This window comes from Protobothrops mucrosquamatus, unplaced genomic scaffold, assembly GCF_001527695.2.
Source record: "Protobothrops mucrosquamatus isolate PMUCROS unplaced genomic scaffold, P.Mucros_1.0 scaffold315, whole genome shotgun sequence".
NCBI lineage: Eukaryota > Metazoa > Chordata > Lepidosauria > Squamata > Viperidae > Protobothrops > Protobothrops mucrosquamatus.
Genome location: NW_015386655.1, coordinates 109,551 through 129,667, shown reverse-complemented (window position 1 = coordinate 129,667; position 20,117 = coordinate 109,551). Strand labels below are relative to the sequence as shown.

Sequence of the window (20,117 nt, the reverse complement as noted above, 5' to 3'; positions counted from 1 at the left end):
TCAACTTATGTGTGGACTATGCAATGCCCTGTACATGCAACTGACCTTGAAGAGCGCTCATAACCTTTAGTTGGTGGAGAACATAGTAGAACAAGCAATTATGAGTGTGCCACAGTATGCCTGCTTAACACCTTTGCTCTGCAAGCTGCATCATTAGTAGGCTTCCAAGTGCAATTCAAGATGTTAGTTGTCATCTAAAAAGCCCTACATGACAAAGAGACTATTTACTTGAAAGGTTCACTCTCCCATTGTTTCTGCCTATCCCATAAGCTCAGACTGAATCGGCATGCTCTGGGTCCCTTCCATTAATCATTGTCATCTGATAAGATCTAGGAAGTTTACTTTCTCTCCATTGAGCCCATCTTCAGAAACAGTATTCACTTAGAGTAGTATTTCCCAGAGTTGAATTCCGCCTATTTTAACAATGCCAAGGTTGAGAAATCCTGCCCAAGAAAGCTGAATAATCCCGACTCTGCTCTGCTTTAGACATGTTCTGATCTGGCGTTTTTCCCAGGCTCTCATCTGGGATGGAAAGTGGGCTGCTTCTGTGAAAAATTCTTTATAGGCATTTAGTGGATGTTTGCTCCCCTGGACAGCCATCTTACATTTCTGTCTGACTTGATGTTTTGCACCACTCAGACTTGTTAATGAATTGGGAGGCCTTAGAAATATAAACAATTAATCAATTAAATCCTTGCCCCTGGGAGATTGCAATTCCATTTATTTACTTGGGGGAAGTTTGGAAGAAGAATAAGTCCCAGAATAAGTCATCAGTGTTGAAGGCCTGACCCAGCCCTAAAGGTGGCTGGACTTGGGAACATTTTTTTTTACTAGGACTTGCAACCTAGATTAGTTGGCAAGGCTTTTTTTCAAGCCACAGGCCACGACTGCTTGAGCCAGGCTTACAATTTTTCTGATTGGAAACAAGATCTGAAGTATCTGCACAACCTTCCAGCTTTGCTGCCCTGTGTTTCCCTCTCAGAGCATGTTGTACTTTCCCCTCACTGTTTCGTAAAGTAGGAAATGCCCACACATCTTGTGGACCTCTTCCTCTCTCAGTTTTGGGACTCTCCTAGCTTACACCAGCTAGTCAGTAGGTGGCTGTAGTTTAGGTTTGCCTTCCTCTCTGGGGCTTGTCTCCGCAGTAAAGCAGATGGGTAGGACAAGATTTGTAGATCCGATTCAAACAGTGTTTCACCCCCCCCCCTTTCCTTCCCACGAGTTTCATATCCTTAAGCAGAACAAAACCTTTGGGGAACAGAGGTGCAGGAAATGAGGAGAGAGAATTGGCATCTGTAGATCAGGGTGTGCATTCCTTCCCCCTTTACTGTTTTCTTTTTTTAATTTTCCTCATTCTACAGGTGCTTGTCCTGTGTCAGCAGCCACTATCCGTGCCACTGGTGTAAATACAGGCATACATGTACCCACAATGTGGCCAAGTGCTTCTTCCTAGAGGGCCGAGTCAACACTGCTGAGGTAAGAAAGGCCACTGGAGTGTACGTACCATCTCAAGAGAGTTCCCTGCCAGCCATTAGGATGATTTTTGGACATGAACACTCTCTGTACTCTGTGCCTTTTCATCTTTCGTTTGTGAAACCTTCACCACTGGGGAAATCAATGGCAGTTTTATTCCCCTGCTGACCTACAGGCAGAGGGAGCCGGGAGAGAGATTTCCCCATATGCCTTGAATCTACCCCCTCTTCCCAGCTTAACTTCCTTCCTTGCATTTTCAAGAGCTCCCTGTTTCTGCATAACGGCAGAAATAGCTGTGGTGTTTTACAGTTTGCTCTTCCAGCATTGGAGTGAACATTTGGGAGCCAAATTTCCATTTCCATGTTAATGCAAGTTGTGCAACTGCTTGCATACATTTAACTGGCATATTTTTTTCACAGTGTCTTTGCCATATTTTGACCCCGTACAGAGCTCAAATTGCTTTGTTGAGCACCGTATAGGGTACAAAGGCAGAAAAAGCGCAAGTGGAGGGTTGGAAAAGAAGTAAGAATAATGAAAAGGGAACATTCAAGCTATGGCATAACAGTTCTCCCTTTCCTCTAAAAGTCTGTCCTCCAACTCTGGCAACATCACAATATGTTATTATAACAATGAGTTCTAGAAACTTGGTTCCAGTTGCAGACTGAAAAGGAAAGATTTCTGGAAGTCAGATATTTAGGTTTAGCCTTGTGCGCAGCGTCCCCCACAAGCCTTGTATAGAAGGAATCTCGGACCAGGGAATCCCAAGCAATCAGAAAAGAGTCAGCATGGGGAAATGATAATAGTACTAAAGTGCCCTTATTGGGGTGGGAGGCTGGATCGATATGGGGGAGGCCAGAGTGTTTGCTGGTAATGGGGCCAGTGGCTCACGATCAATCGTCTGGCCCAGGCAGTGGGATCAATAGACCTAGAGACGCCCGGGGCTCGTTGTGGGTAGGTAATTGATAGCAGCTCCCTTGGAGGGGCCAGCGTTTGCGGTTGGATGTGGTGGCTGGGGTGGGAGGAGGCTGGACAGAAGGCTTTGAGGCTCTGAGAAGTGAAGTGTTGCCTGTGACTCTTAGGTTAGGGAGCACTGGCAAAACTTCTAGATCAGTCCCATAAGGACTATGTTTTCAGTCTAAAGAATGAAAGAGCTAGAAGGCAAAAATTGCTTGGCTCTTCCAGGCTCTTCTTCCCACAGGCTGGGCCTTTTGTCTTGACCCCATTGTCTTAAGCCTCCGTAGGAAGTTGCACCCGGGGGTTTAATTGTTCTCCAGGTCAGAACTATGTTTCCTGTATTGCTTGCCAGCGTCATGGCCACCCTGTGTCTTTGCTAGCCCTGTAAACAGAGCAGCCAGCCCAGCATGCCTCCCCCCCCCCCGCCCTACCTTTCCTTTGGTACCAAGGAGCAATTAACCAGACTCTGGTTTCCATGGAAACTCTGAGCGCCCAGCAGGCTCTTTCATCTCCATCTCTCTCAGGCGGCCACCACAGGCAAAGGAGGAGCTGGGAGCCAGACTCCTGGGCTTTACCCCTGTTCACTGTGGAGCTGTTGGGATGTGAAAGGTTAGGCAGCTGTTTCCCTCTGGGGTAGAAGGAACCTCAGTCCCCAGGAGGGAGAGACTTGTTTCCTATCCCCAAGAATGATTATAGGTGTCTTCACATAGGAACCCAAATGACAGTCCTAAAAAATAATAATTGGAAAGCAATATCACTTTACTCACTGTACTTCTTTCTGGTAAGCACGGGCAGGATCAGACTGTTGTTTTTTTTTAAGTGTTTCATGTTCCCTGTATGGCTAATTTGAAAGCAGTGCCGGCCTCAGTTGGCGTTTAGAAATGTTCCCCTTTGCAACCCTGTCTTGAGAATATTCATGTCATAAATAAACATAAACAAAGCACACGGCTGCCTGCAAACAGCCCAAGTGGCCCTTGCCAAAGCTTTCAGGTTTCTGAGCACATGGCTTGCATCTTTTCATTCGCACCAGGGCTGCCCAGAGCTCCTTGCTGGTGGGGAGATCTTGATTCCTGTGGGAGTGTTACAACCCATTACCCTGCGTGCCAAGAACCTTCCACAACCTCAGTCAGGCCAGAAGAATTATGAATGTGTCTTGGGAATCCAAGGTCGCCAACAGCGGGTGCCAGCTGTACGCTTCAACTCCAGCAGCGTACAGTGCCAGAATACCTCGGTGAGAATCATATCTTTTATAGCCATATTTTTATTCCTCTTACTGTTCTGCAACCAGGAGGACTGAGAACTTCCTGGAAACAGAATACAGCTCCTCAGCTTTCTGCAGGTACAAAGTCTTCCTTTTGTTTCAACTTGCCAATGAATTACAGATTTTTTTAAAACTTTTTTTTGAACATCTGTAGAGTTACTTGTGTATATTAAGGGCAGCCCCCAGAATCTGTAAGCACATCGCAGTTCATAATAACATGTTGGTTGCAGTGTTGGGTTCAGTTTGAGCCCTGGACTTGCTCAGATCGTTACTAGTTGTCTACCTGTAATATGGGAATGCTGACCTAGATTACACTTTTTCTAAATGTAAGAATTTATTGAAATATTTGGTACCCTCAATAATAAATTCCTGTGTGGTTCCATAAAAGAGTTACCACATGACTAGATTTAAAGAAGCTGGGTTTTTTTAAACTGACGTTCCCTTGATTCCTTGACCCTTGCAACATTTACTTTGTTTTTTTATCTAATCGTTTTCTAGCCCATTTTCCAGGATTATGTTCCTTTTGCATAACTGAAAAAACCACAATGCAGAGAGTTGTCGAATCAGTCTGCAGCTCATGCTTATCTACATAAATACCTAGTGCCGTGTGAAACCTTGATTGAACACCTATGTGCAGAACATAACTAAATGCAGACTGGAATTAATAACAGTCTAAAAGGATCAAAGAAGAAGCCATTTGTTCACCCCAAAAGAGAATCTCTACTTTTGTTGCTTGTCAGGGTCTCGGAGCCCTCATGGTGAATGAGAAAATGGGACCTTTGCCTGGCTTGCTCTTAAGGCAGTGGTTCTCAACCTATGGGTTGCGACCCCATTTGGAGTCGATCAACCATTTCACGGGGGTCGCCAAGCAAGGCTGTCCGCCATTTTTTTCCCCTTTTCCGGCGGGTGCCTTACCTCCCTTGGGCTGGGCCAGCTGGTGGTCGGCCTGCTCCGTCTCTGCCGCTTGCCAGCTACGCCTTGGCTGGCGCAGGGGGCGGAACCACGCATGCGCGGTGCTCCCTGGTAGGGAAAGTCCTCGACTTACGACCGGTTTAGTCCTCGACTTACGACCGGTTTAGTCCTCGACTTACGACCTGTTGGGGGTCACGGCATTAAAAAGGTTGAGAACCACTGTCTTAAGGCCACACAAAGGGCATTTGGGGGGGTCCACATGTGGCCCACTAGTTGTACAAAAATACTATGGGCAATACTAAGTGCTCTATATTCTGTTCTTGCTTTATGAGGATAAGGCTTCAGTGGCTATACAGATAGTCCTCGACTTACGGTTTACGATCACAACTTGCACCAGAATTTCTGTTGCTAAGCCAGACAGTTGTTAAATGAGTCATGCCCCATTTTATGAACTTTCTTGCCATGGTTGTTAAGCAAATCACTGTCATTGTTAAGTTAATCATGTGGTCATTAAGCAAATCTGTTTTCCCCTATTGACTTTGTTGCTGAAAAGCCAGCTGGGAAGGTTGCAAATGGCTATCCCCATGACCTCGGGACGCTGTCGTAAATACATGCTGGTTGTCAAGCAACTCAGTTTTGACTAGGTGACTGTGCGGATGCTATGAGAGTCATAAGTGCAAGGACCGGCTGTAAGTCACTTGTTTCAGTGCTGTTGTAACTTTGAAGAGTCACTCAACGAATGGTTGTAAGTTGAGAATTACCTGCAAGCCATGGCAGCTGCCTGTAATTATTTCCAGTAAGAAGCAGAAGCTGCCAAGAACAGTTGGTTGAGGAAATGGCACAAAGTATACATTGCTTTGCAGGAGCATCTGGTTCAACTCTAGTATAGGAACAAAATTTTGAACCAGATAAGCCTTCATCATAACTCTTTTTTCATTATTACGACTATCTTGGGACAAGATCATAATGGTGCAAATTAATTTGTCAATTTGTTGGTAGCAGTGGTTAAAAAAAAACATTTTGGCATTAAGAAGATTGAAAGGGACAGAAGATTAATAGCACTGCAATAACTGTTGAATTATCCAAAGGCTATGTTCTTGTCTTCTCATATCTAGAAGATACTTAGAAACGAAAATTAAATGATAGATGAAATTGAAGTAGACCTCTCATGATTCCCCATCTGAAGGGCTGCATGTTGCCTATTCTTGAGTTAGGAGATCTGTTTAGTAGGAGAAACTAAAAAAAGATATTTAAAATGGCTGTCAAGAGAGTTTACAGCCTTCCTTTTCTCTCTCATGTAATATTGTGTTTGAGACCAACTAATACAATTGCTTGTGGAAAAAACTGAGGGGGGGGGAGAGAAGAAGTTTTTACCTCTCTCACGTCATACTAGAATTATGGGCCATCCAATTAAATGGATGGGCATGAGATTTGAGGCATGCTGAAGGACAGGCTTCTTTACCCAGTACGCACTGACAAATTTTATTGCCACCAAATGGTGGTGAAGGCCAATCACTTAGATGGCTTTAAAGCAGATTCAAAAGAGCTAGTCTCTGTGCATTTACCAATGGCCGTTAATCATCGTGTTTTCGTGGAACCACCCATATTCAGAGGCTGTATGCTATTGACTATGGAGGCCAGCAGCACAAGGTTATTTCTTCTCATCCTTGTAGGTATCAGGATGGTCCCTGTGAGATTTGAGATGCTGGAATAGCAGAGCCTTGATCTGCTCTTTTTGCATATTTCAGATGCTAGAGATAAGAAACGAAAGGGAAGTCTCCTTTTGACCTCCATATGACTTCCCGTATAAGTCCCAAGGGTATGCCAACTTTGAATTTTAGGAGTTGTGATTTTGTACTTCCAGATATCCCCCCCCCAATGGCAGAGATCTGGTCTAAACAATTAGAATTAAACTTAGATTTGCTAGGAGTAAAGAGCCTTGGATCGTCCTGGCGCTGGTCAGTTCTTCACCTTCATTAAAACTGCACTACTGTAATCTGGTGTGGAGCTTTCGTCAGATTCTTTATTAAGATTGCCCTCTGCTGTCCAAACCAGTATTACACCCTCTCTTCTTTTGATTATTAATCTTCCAGATTGTAAATAAGGTTGAAATTATTCAGGTCACAGCCCAAGAGAACCAGGGCTAGGAACAGCTCTAAACATTGTTGAGTTTGACATGATTCTCCTCCATGCTTGTTCCTTCTCCGTGGCATCTGGCCTTCTTGCTTTTTCAGCTGCCAAACATATCTTGCTATCGACAGCCATCACAAGCACCATATCGTGTCCCGGAATTCAAGAACATAGTAGCTACAGGTAGCCTGCGACTTACAACTAGTCATGATGGTCTCAGGCTCAGGACAAGTGCTTTATGGCCCGTATGAAGCATTTGTGGCTGTAAAATGTTGCACTGCCCACCACCGCCACCACATGACTCCATTTTGAGCACTTGGCAACTGGTTCTATCAGGCATGAGAGATCAGGTCCACACATGAAGGTCTAATTAAACTGATTTATTGCTAATTATGCCTATGCACAAGCGTTTTTTTTCAACTAAGGTTAACACCTGCTTGGGGTTAGATAAGAGTCAAGAGAATTCAAGGGAGGTTGGACTCAGTTTGTTTGTGGCTACATAGGGATTCTAGGCTGATCCCTCTTTTACCTCCACCCTCAGGTTCTGCCACTCCTCTTACAGGTTCACATTTAAAACTGGTTGCCAAGTTCATTTTGATTGTGTGATCCCCATTTGCAGTCTTCTTTGCTGACTTCCCCAGAAACTGAATGGGGAAGCTGGTGGAGAAGGTCGCAAGTGGAGGGGATGTTGGATTTGAGGTCCATTTCCCCTTTCCTCCAGGTATGGTGGTGAAATCCTCCTGTGTACTAGTGGAACAGACCTCAACTCTGGCAAAACCAGTACCGAATGCCAGGGTTCTGAGCCTATCAAAAGGCAGATGTTTACTAGCATTTTCCCCTCCAGGGGGATGTAGACCATGACATTCAGTAAAATTCTGCAACCTGAGCCTTTTAGAATCCTGGCATTCTCTTGCGTTTTATGTACGTCATCGTGTTCTACCCCTCTGGATGGAAAAACTAGTGAATGCCAACTTTCTGAGCCTTCCAGAGCAGTGGTGTTTGCTAAGCATGAACTGGAGACATTGGAGGAATGAATCTCAAATCTGGTTAAAATGTTAGTGCATGCCATTGTTTTCACAATCATTTTTCCCTGTGGGGGTCAGAAGACCTCCAAGTTTCCTTCCAACTCTGTTATTTCATTCTAAGAGTTACACTAATATCGAAGAAATAGTCAAATAAAATTATTAAAGAAAGGATGCCAAAGGAGAGACAAAATAAAGTGTGAATGACAAAAATTAAAATATTTTTTAAAAATTCTTTTAAATAATTACATTGAATTGTCCCACAGCAAATTGTCCCATGGCAAGTTTTCCTGTGGCAATTTGGCCATGATGAGTTGGGTGCAGTGAGTTGTCCCATTCAGAATTGGGAGAGCCAGGATTTGGGTCATTAAGTGAAGCAAGACATGTGGTACCTTGCTTAATGACCACTTTCACTTAATGACTGAGATTCCAGGCCCAATTGTGGCCGTAAGTGGAGGACTACCTGAACTTCTATATTTACCCATATTGTACAGCTGTCTGTTGAGGCTTCCTCCTGGGAATTTATATTATTGCTTCTGGTTGGATGAAGGCAGACTGGATTATACTTGACCCAACAGTGTTCTTCCAAGTCCTAAGTCCACTGATGACAGAGACTAAGGGCACTACTGTTGAAGGCTCTACTACAGTGGTGGCGAACCTATGGCACGTGCGCCAGAGGCGGCACTCAGAGCCCTCTCTGTGGGCACGCACGCCATCGCCCCAGCAGAGTTCGCCAGAGTAGCAAGAATGTGGTGTTTGGAAGTGACAGGGCAGGAAATGAGTGAGCAAGTGGCATTGGCCCCTGGGGATGCCCCAGAGATGGCGAGGGACTGGTCCCCGCCACCCTGGTCCCAACCCACTCACCCTGGCCATGCCCACCCAGTCTGCTGTGCCCACCGCAGCTGTGATCACCACAGCTATGCCCACCCAGCGGCCTTGCCCACCCAGTGGGCCACGCCCCCCGCTCCTCCTGAGAGCACCACAATGCTGATGCGGCCCTGGCACTTTGCAATAAATAAGTGGGTTTGGGGTTGCAGTTTGGGCACTCGGGCTCTAAAAGGTTCGCCATCACTGCTCTACTACTTAAGTAGCCACCCCCACTTAGCCGATAGACTAAGAGCTTCACTATTCCACTGACATGGACTAAGGGCTCAAAGAAGACGAGATGCTACACTCAGTGGTTAGTCTGGCTGTCTGTCTTATAATTTTGGGTAAAGCCTGAGCATATCTGATGGACATCTAATTGAGGAAGGTTAGTCTAAGTTTAGCTGGAAAACTCCTGCTTGTGGTCTCCTCTGGGGTGGTATTCCTATTTTGGAACTTCCTTCCAAGGGAAATATGGCTGAGTCTGTAGTGCCTACATTTAGAAGAAAGCTTAAGAGATGCTTCACCCCTGCGTTTTCAGGGAAGCAACTGCCCCACTACCCGATTGTTTCCAAATCAGTTGCTGAGTAATATATGTTTTAATTATTAAAATTTAATTTATTTTTATTAAATAAATAAAATGCTGTTAATTTTATTGTTTTATTGCAAAGTTTCTTGGGTTTTGTTTTTATTGTAAATTGTGTTTTATTACTGGGAGGATTATCTGCATGCAAATAAAAATTACTATTAATGCAACTGTTGCCCCTGCTGTACTACTAACAACAACAATAAAGATAATAATAATAGAAGAAGAGTTAAAGAATATAGAACAGAAGACAAATTCACTATCAGTCAATTGCAAGAGGCAGCTTTACTCAGAACATCTTACATTCTGCAACGGTACCTCTAACACTATCAAACAACATCTGCCTATCCCGGGTCCTCGAGAAGGACTCGATAAGTGGCTAAGAATCCCAAATCCAGTCTGAACATCTGGCTGACTGTGCAACGAACTTCCATAATAGAAAAAAAAATAGCTCCCTATTCAAGTCCTCTATTTTGCATGTAGCTGTTACTTGGCTTACTGGACTGAATAAATTTTCTATTGGTGTAATAATGATTTCTTTTTGTGATTTGATGGAGGTGGTCCTAGTGTTGAGCCATGCTTGCCGGATTGACTTTGGGCTTCATGGTTTCTGAGGCTAAATTCTGACAGGGCAGGCAGTAATCCTGGACCAGCCATTTGACGTAGCTGCTTCTAGGTGTCCTTACCTGCTGGCCAGCTGCTTGGTAAAACCACAGAACTTTGGATGAGGAGAAGCAACAAGGCTACCAGCTAGAACAGAAAGCAGCAAAAAAAAAAATGCTTATAGGTCTGAAGAAACACAAAGCAGAGCTCTGTTTGACAGTGATGGCAGCAAACAAAAATGATTTTTCTGCCGCCATTGCTTTTATGCAGAGCCATCCAGGGAGCAATTTTGAAGAGTGGGAAATCTGCTTTATGTAGGTCTCTTGGGTGATTTTAATGAACCACTGAAATTTTTCTGCCAAGCATTTTTCCAATAAAAAAAAAATCATTTTCATCTGCACTGACTTAGATGCCATTTTGGATACTGTACAAATACCAAACGTTGGGCTTTTAGATTTAGCCTTTAGCAAAAATGTGATGATGCATCTTAATATCGGACCATTTGCAGAATAATTTTGAATGCCTCTGTGGAAGAGAACAGTTTTCTCCCATCCCTTTTGATTATTCTCCCATTGAGTTGCTTCTTGAGGTTTGGCATTTTCTCTGAGTGACTTCTGTTTCTGCTAATTTCAGGATTTGGCAAATGACTACCTCACTCCTGCACATTTTATTGTAATGAGGCTAGACTGTCATTTTTCTGTGGGCTTTTACACATTTCTTCACAGTGACTCATACTTTTCTGCTGTAACTGCTGATAAAGCATCTTCAGTCTGAGGAATGGCAATCAAGCCAAGAAAGCTTACATGTCATGCATTTGAAGTTACATTTTGATCTCCATGGTGCTTTACAGTAAAGGCAACATGGACTGATCTACTGCTGGTGGGGAAGCTGGCTTATTTCTGTAAGGCAGCCATTTCTATTGTGGTTTTTTTTTGTACTGTATATGGTACGTGGTTAAGAAAGTGCTTGGATCTGAAGATTCATCAGTAAATAGTATGAGAACTTGGATTCAATCTGAATGTGTGTATGTATGTATGTATGCAGTGCTTTTTTTCTAAAAAAAAAAAAAAGGTGCCGGAACTCACACATGTTATACAACCCGCCTTGCCTACCCTACAAGGTTCCATCCAAAAAAGGTGCTGGAACTCCATTCTGGGCGTTCTATGAGAAAAAAAGCCCTGTATGTATGTATGTGTGTGTGTGTGTGTGTGTGTGTGTGTACTGAAATATGTCAAAATGTTTGGTCACTATTCTAACATTCTGAATGGGAAGAAGGCTGAAAAGATAGTGCCTGAATCGGATTTTGTAAACTTTCCCTTAATTGCAACAGGAAGATAAATGTCTTTTTTTCTTTCCTTTTCTCAATAGCTCTCTTTAACAAGTATATTATAGTAATTGTGTCATTCTTTTTTTTGCAATGTGAAATTCTTGTACCACAATGTAGCTTGGCTCACTTGTTTAGGCTGCTCTCCCAATAAGCACTTCATTGTGGTTCGCTTGTTCTTGACATATGGAACAGTGAATGTCTGTGGCAAAATGAATATGGCAGTATCTAATCACTAGGAATGTGGTACTTTATTTTGCTTTACTTAATGATTCTGTAGTCTGGGATAATGCTTTGTGACATTTTGAGGATGGTACTTGGAAACCAAACCTTTTTCTAGCATTCCCATCTCCTTAAGTGCTTAGTGAATATTTCTGCACATTTATTTATTAATTAGCATTAGAATACTGATGGGATGTGGGATTCTGTTTGCCTCAAATAAAGATTGAAAGCTTTCCTTTTGTACTCGATAGACATAAATATTAGAGATTTGTTGCTGGCACTTGTTCTGTTTACTTTTAACATGCATTAATAATGTGAAAGAGGATAGATGGACTATGAAGGGGTTCAGATATTTTGGAGGCAACGCAACATAATTCCAAATGACCAGGCATAAACAAAGCGAGAGAGGTACATCAATAAAAAGTCAAAATCAGTTGGTCAAGAGGCAAAATAGCTGACAGTACTTTGTATTGATAGACATTCAAAGTACTAAAAATACTGAGAAGGATATATCTCTTTTATTTATCTGGAACCCTGATCAGCAACTAGTTTTACACGATAAGTGGTTTGAAAAAAGTCTTTCCCAATCTAGGCCCAGGACACAGTATGTTTTTATCCTTAATGTTCATTTAAAGATCCCTGTGTTGGCTGCATTATTGATTTTCAATTAGGGGAAGAAGATAGCAGAAGTTTAATATAGATTACATTCAGCAAAATATCAATTGTATATGGAGCACCTGTCAAAAATGCAGGAGAATATTCGAGAATATTGGGAAATGATTAGAATAGTAATTACGAATTCTGTACTGGGGAACAACTATATCTTTTTACTCTGGAATGTCCAGATGTGACAGATGTGATAGAATATGTATGGTGAGTACCAGGTTAATGAAGGTCAGTTTATAACAAGGGAAATATCTGTTCTACATAACTGAGGTTTTTTTCCTCAACTGAATTCTATAGTCTTTTTGAAATAGTCCATAGGGGTGAAGAAACCAGGCTGAAATCATTTTTTATTTTGGCTGCTAGAACTTGCTGAATATTTCTCTAAACATAGATGCTTGATTCCTAAAGTTTTCAGCCCTCCATCAGTAAATGTGTTGTTTGTAGCGCTAACCACCCGTCATAGAAAAATGTATGTGATCAGGAAAAGCCATACATTTTTCCATTTATTCCTTTTGTGTTATCTCAGTCAAGCTTTTAATTAGACTACAAACCTGAGCGTGTTCTTCTATCCAAGCCACAGTTTGTAAACCATGTTCATTAGGACTCATGAGGGTAAAAGACTACTTTCACTTTTCTTCTGCTTTCATCCCATCTGTTAATAGCACTGAGTAGGACCATCTACACACAACCTAGCCATGTGTGCAATATATGCATATATAATAAATGTGACATAGAAACTCCACTGTTTCTCTCAGCAGCTGTGGGTTTGTCTCTGCAGAGGCCACCCAACAAGCTAAGAACGCAGGAAGCACCAAGAATAAAGAAATTGAATAATGATAAAGAACTTCATAATGATGAAGCAGTTTACTTATTCCCCAATTTAATCAATTACCAAATACTGTAGCTCTTTCTCGTCTATGATCCAGACAAAGAACAGATCATAATTTGGCTGACTCAGGGCTGTTCAGGGCCCTGCAAGATGGCTGTTAGGTGAAGGGGTACTTAAATGTTTGTTCTGCTCTATTCTTTTGTTACCGTTTTCCCAATAGGGGAACCCAATTACTCGTTTCCCTGTAATTACAGAGCAGCATTTTAACTTTTCATCTTCATAATTTGCTACCCATCTATTTCTTCCTCAGTATTGGTACGATGGTGAGGAGTTGGGGGAACTCCCTCTGGACTTTGATGTCATTTGGGATGGAGATTTTGCCATTGACAAGCCACCAGGATTCAAAGGTACCAGCTCTGGGTATCAAATGGTTTAAGGACGCACAGTTTCTCTTAGCTTATCACTGTAAAGCTGGTACTAATTGATTTTGGTTTACTAGTTCCCTGGAATTAAAATTTTGATTATAGGTAGCCTAATAAAATAATACCAGGGATTTAATGTGTCAGAACAATTTTGCAGGTCGAGAATGTTCTGCTATTTAAAGCAAAGACTAAGGTTATTTCCATATCTCATTGTTTCTGTGCCCCAATCTCTCCCAAAAAAGTCTGAAACAAACCTGCCTATCTTCTTTTCCCTTGCTGATCTTGAAATACCAAAAACACAGTAAGCCCATTAGTGCTATGTTTTCAGTTGACCAATAGGAATCTGCAAAAAAGAAAAAACCTCTTCAATTGTTGCCTTAGCCAGACAACTGAAGCAACAGAAAAAAAAATCCTCTTTTCTACCACACAAAAATAGATGAAAGAAATCACTAATATATCCCTTCCCTGTTTCTCCCTCCCCCCTCCCACTCTCACACACACATTTTCAGTATATGCTATATGCGTTGGTTGTTTGGAAAAAAATATATGAACAGTTGTAACAGGATGAACTGCTTAGCTACCAAGCCATCATTCATCCTAGATTAAAAATGCTATGGTGAGCAATGAAGGTGGCACCATAACAGGTCATCAATTCTGCAGCCAGGCACTTTTCTTAACATAGTAAAGGTGGCAGCTGAAGTGAGGGAGAAGAGGTTACAAAAATGCATACTTTTTAGACTACAGGAATTACAGTAATACTTCTAGTTTGCTGCTCTCTCCATTTCCTCTTGGGGGAAGTAACCAAAATTCCACTTCTCTCAGGGAACGAAAAAATAATTCCAACAGCTGTTTAGTGTTTGGCAAGCAGCTTGTTTCCTGCCAAAGAGAAGGTAGAATTAAAACTCTTCTCAATTTCAACCTGCTAAATCAAATCAGCATTCTGCTAAAAGGATCAGCCTGTGGCTGATGCCCATGGCGGAGGGATAATGCAAGCATTTCTTCCAGTAGGGAAATGGACCATTCACAAGTTCTGCACAGTTTTACTGACCTAAAAAAAAAGGGGGGGGGAATAAGTTCTTGAATTATTTTTATAATATTTGGATCACTTTGGATTATAGTTTTTGAATTGAAAGTCAGCTGTATCACTGAACTCAGTCTGCTGCACGGGACCACAGAGGTCTAGAGCAGCTTTCTGTTCTCACATAGAAATATCTTAAATCTTCCTCTCTCCCAACAAGTTCAAACACATCAGTAAGACGCAAATCCATCTGTGTCCATACCTCACTTTCTATGATGCTCTTCAAAATGGGTCACTTCATTCTCCTGCACAACCCCAGTTCACTCTGCTATAGTGAATGCCAGCCTGGGTGCATTCAAAACAAAGTTAACCTGAAAACTGAATAGGCGAATAGTCACTTTGTTATCTTACAAGTTATCTCAACACCTTCTCCATTAGGATCAGAACAGCAGTTTTGTTAGGATGGTTATTACAGAGCAGCTGGCGCCAAGCAATCCGCAGATTCTTTATTATTTTAACTCGTATTTCTCCCCCCCACCATTTTCCTTAGCTCTCTTGTACAAGTGTTCAGCCCAGCGCTCTAGCTGTGGACTTTGCCTCAAATCTGATCCACGTTATGAGTGTGGTTGGTGTGTACCTGAACGTCGTTGCCTTTTGCGTCCTCACTGCCCAGCTTCCAGGCAAAATTGGGTGCCACCCGGTCGGCGTGGGGCACGTTGTACTCACCCTCGTATTACACAGGTAAGAAGCCTATCAGCAAATCTTCACATTCCACCTCTGTTGTTTTTTTTTTGAAGTATGTTCTTTAGGAAATATACAGTATATTCCAATTTTTCTCAGCCTGTGTCATCCCTCAGCAGGTTTGGTTGTTTACATGTTGAATGGTGAATGATGGGATTTGTAATCCAGTGCATTAGCAAATTACAGAATGGGGAACACTGGCTTTCCACATCCTTCAATTAAGAATCAGGATGGTTCATAACTGATTAATAGAATCATGAATAACACTGTGGTCCTTTTCCCCATCACCCAGACAAAGAATCCACCTAACTCAAAAAAATCAGTAAACGGGGCAACTGTTTCTTTGAACCTTTCTTTGGATTGGGCAGCTTTGCCGTTGTATCCTGAAATGTTACAAAGACATGAAATGTAATGGAGAGAACCTACAAAAATGTGGAAATGTGAGAATCTATCCCACTTTGCCATCACTTCTGTTCCTCGATCATCCCATTTTCATTGGTTTCCTTAAAGGTAGCATCCACTCCCATTTTGTGGCATGCTTCAAGCTTACACATCTTGGGTGTAGTCTTTCAGTTTGGGAGGCTAATATAAGCCCAGTTCCTCTCTGATTATGTACATGAGGAACATGGAAATTGATTGTATAAGCTGCTTCCTAATTTGGATGACTTGTTTAGGGATGATTTTCAGTATGACTTTTATGAGTGTCAGAATCTTTTCATACTTGTATCCCGATTGGATGGAAGGAAGGAAGGAAGGAAGGAAGGAAGGAAGGAAGGAAGGAAGGAAGGAAGGAAGGAAGGAAGGAAGGAAGGAAAGAGAAAGAAAGAAAGAAAGAAAGAAAGAAAGAAAGAAAGAAAGAAAGAAAGAAAGAAAGAAAGAAAGAAAGGCTTCCAAGAAGTAAAGCTTGACTCTTCTTTGTGAACTCCTTACTTCCCCCAGCAAATACCTTTTGCTTCTCTTCCTGTTATTTCTCCTTCTCTCTGCAGGTACTGCCACTGACTGGTCCCAAGGAAGGTGGGACTCGGGTGACAGTTTGGGGTGAGAACCTGGGGCTTCATTTCTATGAGGTCGGTGTACGGGTAGCAGGTGTCCGATGTAGCTCTCTCCCTGCAGAATACATCAGCGCTGAGAGGTAGGTGAAAATTGGATGGAAAAAAAAAAGTGGGTAGCATAAAACCTGGGATCAGTTTAAGAAAAGAATTCAGAGAAGAACTGAAAGGTTAGGAAAAGGCTGTGTCATCTCTTTGTAGGGTCTGCTTTGCTACTCCTGTGCAGTCTATCAGTATAGTGTCCTGGGCCCTCACTGGTGGAACAGTGAGCCCTTTCTTCAGATGGATGGAACCTGACTTTATTTGTAATAATAACACTAGTTATTATGTGAAAAATCTCTTGCTTCCCATTTCCTCTTTCACTGTTCTTTGTTCTGCCAAAGAGTGCTTTCTATGTAGACTGCAACAATCTACTCCTGGATATTATATTTCATCTTCTTCACAGCAGACAAGCCTGAAGTCTGTTAGCATGGATTGCTTTGTTCCTGGACATGGTGTAGTGCCTTTTGGTTAACATTGCATAAGTACCTGTTACAGTCACTACCACAAAATAGGCTGAGAAATATTGGAGTATTGAACCTACTAGTAATAGATGGCATTTAGTGTTTCTAGTACTTCAATTTGTGTATGGTACTTTATAGATGTTATCTTCAGGCCAAACAATCTTGCGTGTATAATTTCCCTGTTTTTCTTTCCCCCCCAAACAAGATTTGGCTTGGAGGGATCAAATTTGAAGTTAAGTGCTGGGTAGAGAACCTTAATATATGTTCTTTGCCCTTAAATTTTCTCTTCAAAATTCTCCTCCTCCCCCCTCCCTCTCCCAATTTTGCTCCTGCTTTACATTTGAAAACCAGCATGCAAAACGTCAGGGTGTGTTAAGCACATCTATGTGTAATACCTTTTTTGGTCTTCAATGAGCCTTACAACAGCACTGGGAAAGGCAGGTTGGTTTTATTACCTTAAATGATGTGGGAAGAGGCTGCTGGACCTGCCCAGCCATGCAATAGGATCAAACTTATCTAAAACGCGAAAGATCCTGATGAATAGATGGTAAGAGCTGCTGGTTCACTGTACCAACGCATTGTCCTTTTGCGGAGGGGGAAATCATTTGCGTTCTGTTTTACCTAGCTGGACCGTGCAGGCTGGAACCAGGAGAAGGGTGTTTGAGACAGTGTCTGTGATCTCAGTACACCCCCTTTGCTTTTTTCTTCTTAAGCCTCCGGATACTTTGGCTTAATAAGGAAAGATACAATCCTTCAAGCCCCAGCTAGTCGCTTCTTTTAGCTCCCCAATGAGCTCATTGTTTAGGTCAGGTTGGATTGGGGACTTGCCCATTTTGCATTCTTACTCAGTGTTCCTCTTCACCAGTTTACCAGCAGCATCTTTGGAAGGACCTGATTTAATTCCTTGACTTTCTTTTCTCCTATGGCTGTCATGTGTCCAGTCTCAGATTTTGTTTGAGGAGTCAGTCCTTGAAATGCAAGAAGTACTATTCCTCCCCTCTTGCTACCCAGAGAGGGGAGATGCAGATAGAGGAGAGAGGAGGAGACAGGCACGCAGAGTGGGTTAAAACGACTGAATTATGGCATTTGGGGGAATTTTGACTTAATAGCAAAAGGAACATTTGTCTCCTACTTCCGTTTGCATCCTTCGTTTTGAAAACAAAAATGAACCAGCTACTTTGCTACCATAGTCTGGCATGCTAGGAAACACAAATGGGGTCATAGCAATAGCACTTAGATTTATATGCCGCCTCACAGTGCTTTACATCCTTCTCTAAGCAGTTTGCAGAGTCAGCATATTGCCCCCAAAGTGTTTTGTCAGCCCTGGATTGTCTCTGGTTGCTCTACACACATGTACTTTGCCTTCTCTCATGAGTCATGTTCCCAATCCCATAGGATCTGCCGTCTGGAGGGATTGTCTCATATAGCCTAAACCTCATAGCCTAAACTCCTGTGAATATGCAGTACCCTCTGGGCAAAAGCATAAGACGCAAGGTGCCATCTCGCTCCCCCTCTCTCATGGTCAGGCCTTTGGGGGCGTCTTCTCTTTTGTGCCAACCTCTGATAAGAGTTGATTGAGGAGCGTAGTAGGTCCAGCTCAAAGTATTCCTGGCACTCTCTTTCTGGGCCATTGATGTCAAAGGGTACACTAGACACCTCTGCTAATGGTAACGGTGCCCACTCTTCCTGCATCTCCCACAACATTAAGAGAGAACTTCTAGGGCCAGTGAAGACTTACTAAAGCTGCTCTGGGGCAGATTAGGTCTCCTGTATGTCCAGCCTGCTCAAGAGAGCTACCCATTCTGAAAGAAGGAGGGTGGGTGTGGAGGGGCTTATGGAAAATGAGGGGTGGGTGCATTGGCCTTGGCTCTACTGACAGATCTCATCCCTTCCCCTCAGGTTGGTGTGCGAACTTGAGCCCTCGCTTTTGCCAGATCCTCCCCCAGGCCCCGTGGAGCTCTGTGTAGGGGACTGCAGTGCTGACTACCGGACCCAGTCGGATACTCCTTTCACCTTTGTGGTAAGCAGTGTTATAGGCTAGAGTCATTATTACTGAAGTCCTGGATAGTTTATAATGCAAGCGACATCTTCCCAGAGAGTTGTAGAGGGGGTTTTGCCCGAGAGGTAGGTTGATTTATTTGGAGAGCAAGAGATTTGTTTTTGAAGTGTGCATTTCAGCAGACAATTCATTCCTGATGTTTGTCCCCTCTAGACCCCCAGCTTTTTTGGGGTGGACCCTGAACGAGGCCCCACCTCAGGTGGGACGAAAATCAGCCTCCTAGGAAACCATCTGGATGCTGGGAGCAATGTCACCGTTGCAATTCGAGGAGCGCCATGTCGCCTAATCGGGTACTATTGGGGTTTCAGTAGGGAGGGCTGGATCTCCTTGATCAAACTGAAAACACACACAAAAGATTGCAATATTACCTTGCAGTGTTTGGGTTTAGCATTGTGTTCAGCACGTGTCTTATATGCTTTCAGTTTAATGTAATGTATGAAATCTAGACACAGATTTGTAGATTGTGGTAAATAGGCAAGTATATTGTATGAATTATGGCACTATGGCTTAGTCAACAAGCCATAACGTAGCAGAATGTATGACCCAGCGGTATGGTTACCAGCACTGGTCAATGAGGTGCTTTAATTTTAACACTGAAGCAGTAGGCGTGAGCTTAAATGGACTCCAGAAGATGGTAGAGGACAGGAAGGCCTGGAGGAACATTGTCCATGGAGTCGCGATGGGTCGGATACGACTTCGCAACTAACAACAACAAAAGGATTATGGAAAGTGGTTCAATATCTCAAGAAAACACAATGGGAAGATCACTTAATGTTCATAGAAGTTGGTCTCCTAGGAGAAGTTGGTCTCCTTTGAGAACAAAAGAACCAGTATTACATCACAGGAAAAGTGTTAAATTGGGGAGGCCCAGATACAGGCCCTGCTTGACCAGGAAGCTTTGGGAGCTCTGATTAGATATTATCTAAATGGGAGGGAAACTACAGATCATCTGGTGTGAAATGGAGACCAATGACGGTGGAGCCTGTGTACTGTTAGAAAAAGTGCAAGATGGAGGGAGGCCATTTTACAGCTTTATTATGGGGTAGAGGCTATTATTAGGAGTCGTGCTTGTAATGCTCCCTTTCTTCCTCACTCTCCCAAGGCGTAGTGGAGGGGAGATCGTCTGCCTGTCTCCCCCCTCAGCATCAGGCCCAGGTCCTGCCAACCTCAGTCTTCGCATTGACCGTGCCAACATTAGCACAAATGGGACGGTCTTCTTCCGCTATAGTCCCGACCCAGTGGTCACAGCCATAGAGCCTGCTTGGAGTATTGCGAAGTAAGTGACAAGCCTCTGACAGTGGTATTGATAGGAGAACTTTAGCACATTTCCTCAGGGAATCTCTGTTATGTTTGCCCTGAATGAAGGCGGCTGAATAAATCAGTTTTGCGACAGCATCCGGAGCACAAAGCAGACTCTGGCTGATCTTGGAAAGAACTAAGCAGGGTCAGACTTGTAGAGAGGGCCACTGAGAAATCCCT

The 20,117-nt window shown here is 43.0% G+C and overlaps 1 protein-coding gene across 1 annotated transcript in view; it reads left to right on the top strand.

Annotated features, from left to right (window-relative positions):
* PLXNA3 (plexin A3) overlaps positions 1-20,117 on the top strand; it is a 60,794-nt gene that overhangs the window by 20,959 nt on the left and 19,718 nt on the right. Inside the window, exons 8-15 of the mRNA XM_015815120.2 lie at positions 1,362-1,476; positions 3,458-3,658; positions 13,157-13,253; positions 14,837-15,027; positions 16,014-16,159; positions 18,479-18,599; positions 18,792-18,928; positions 19,741-19,914. Coding sequence (XP_015670606.2) covers positions 1,362-1,476; positions 3,458-3,658; positions 13,157-13,253; positions 14,837-15,027; positions 16,014-16,159; positions 18,479-18,599; positions 18,792-18,928; positions 19,741-19,914 — 1,182 coding nt within the window. The remainder of the gene's footprint in view (positions 1-1,361; positions 1,477-3,457; positions 3,659-13,156; positions 13,254-14,836; positions 15,028-16,013; positions 16,160-18,478; positions 18,600-18,791; positions 18,929-19,740; positions 19,915-20,117) is intronic.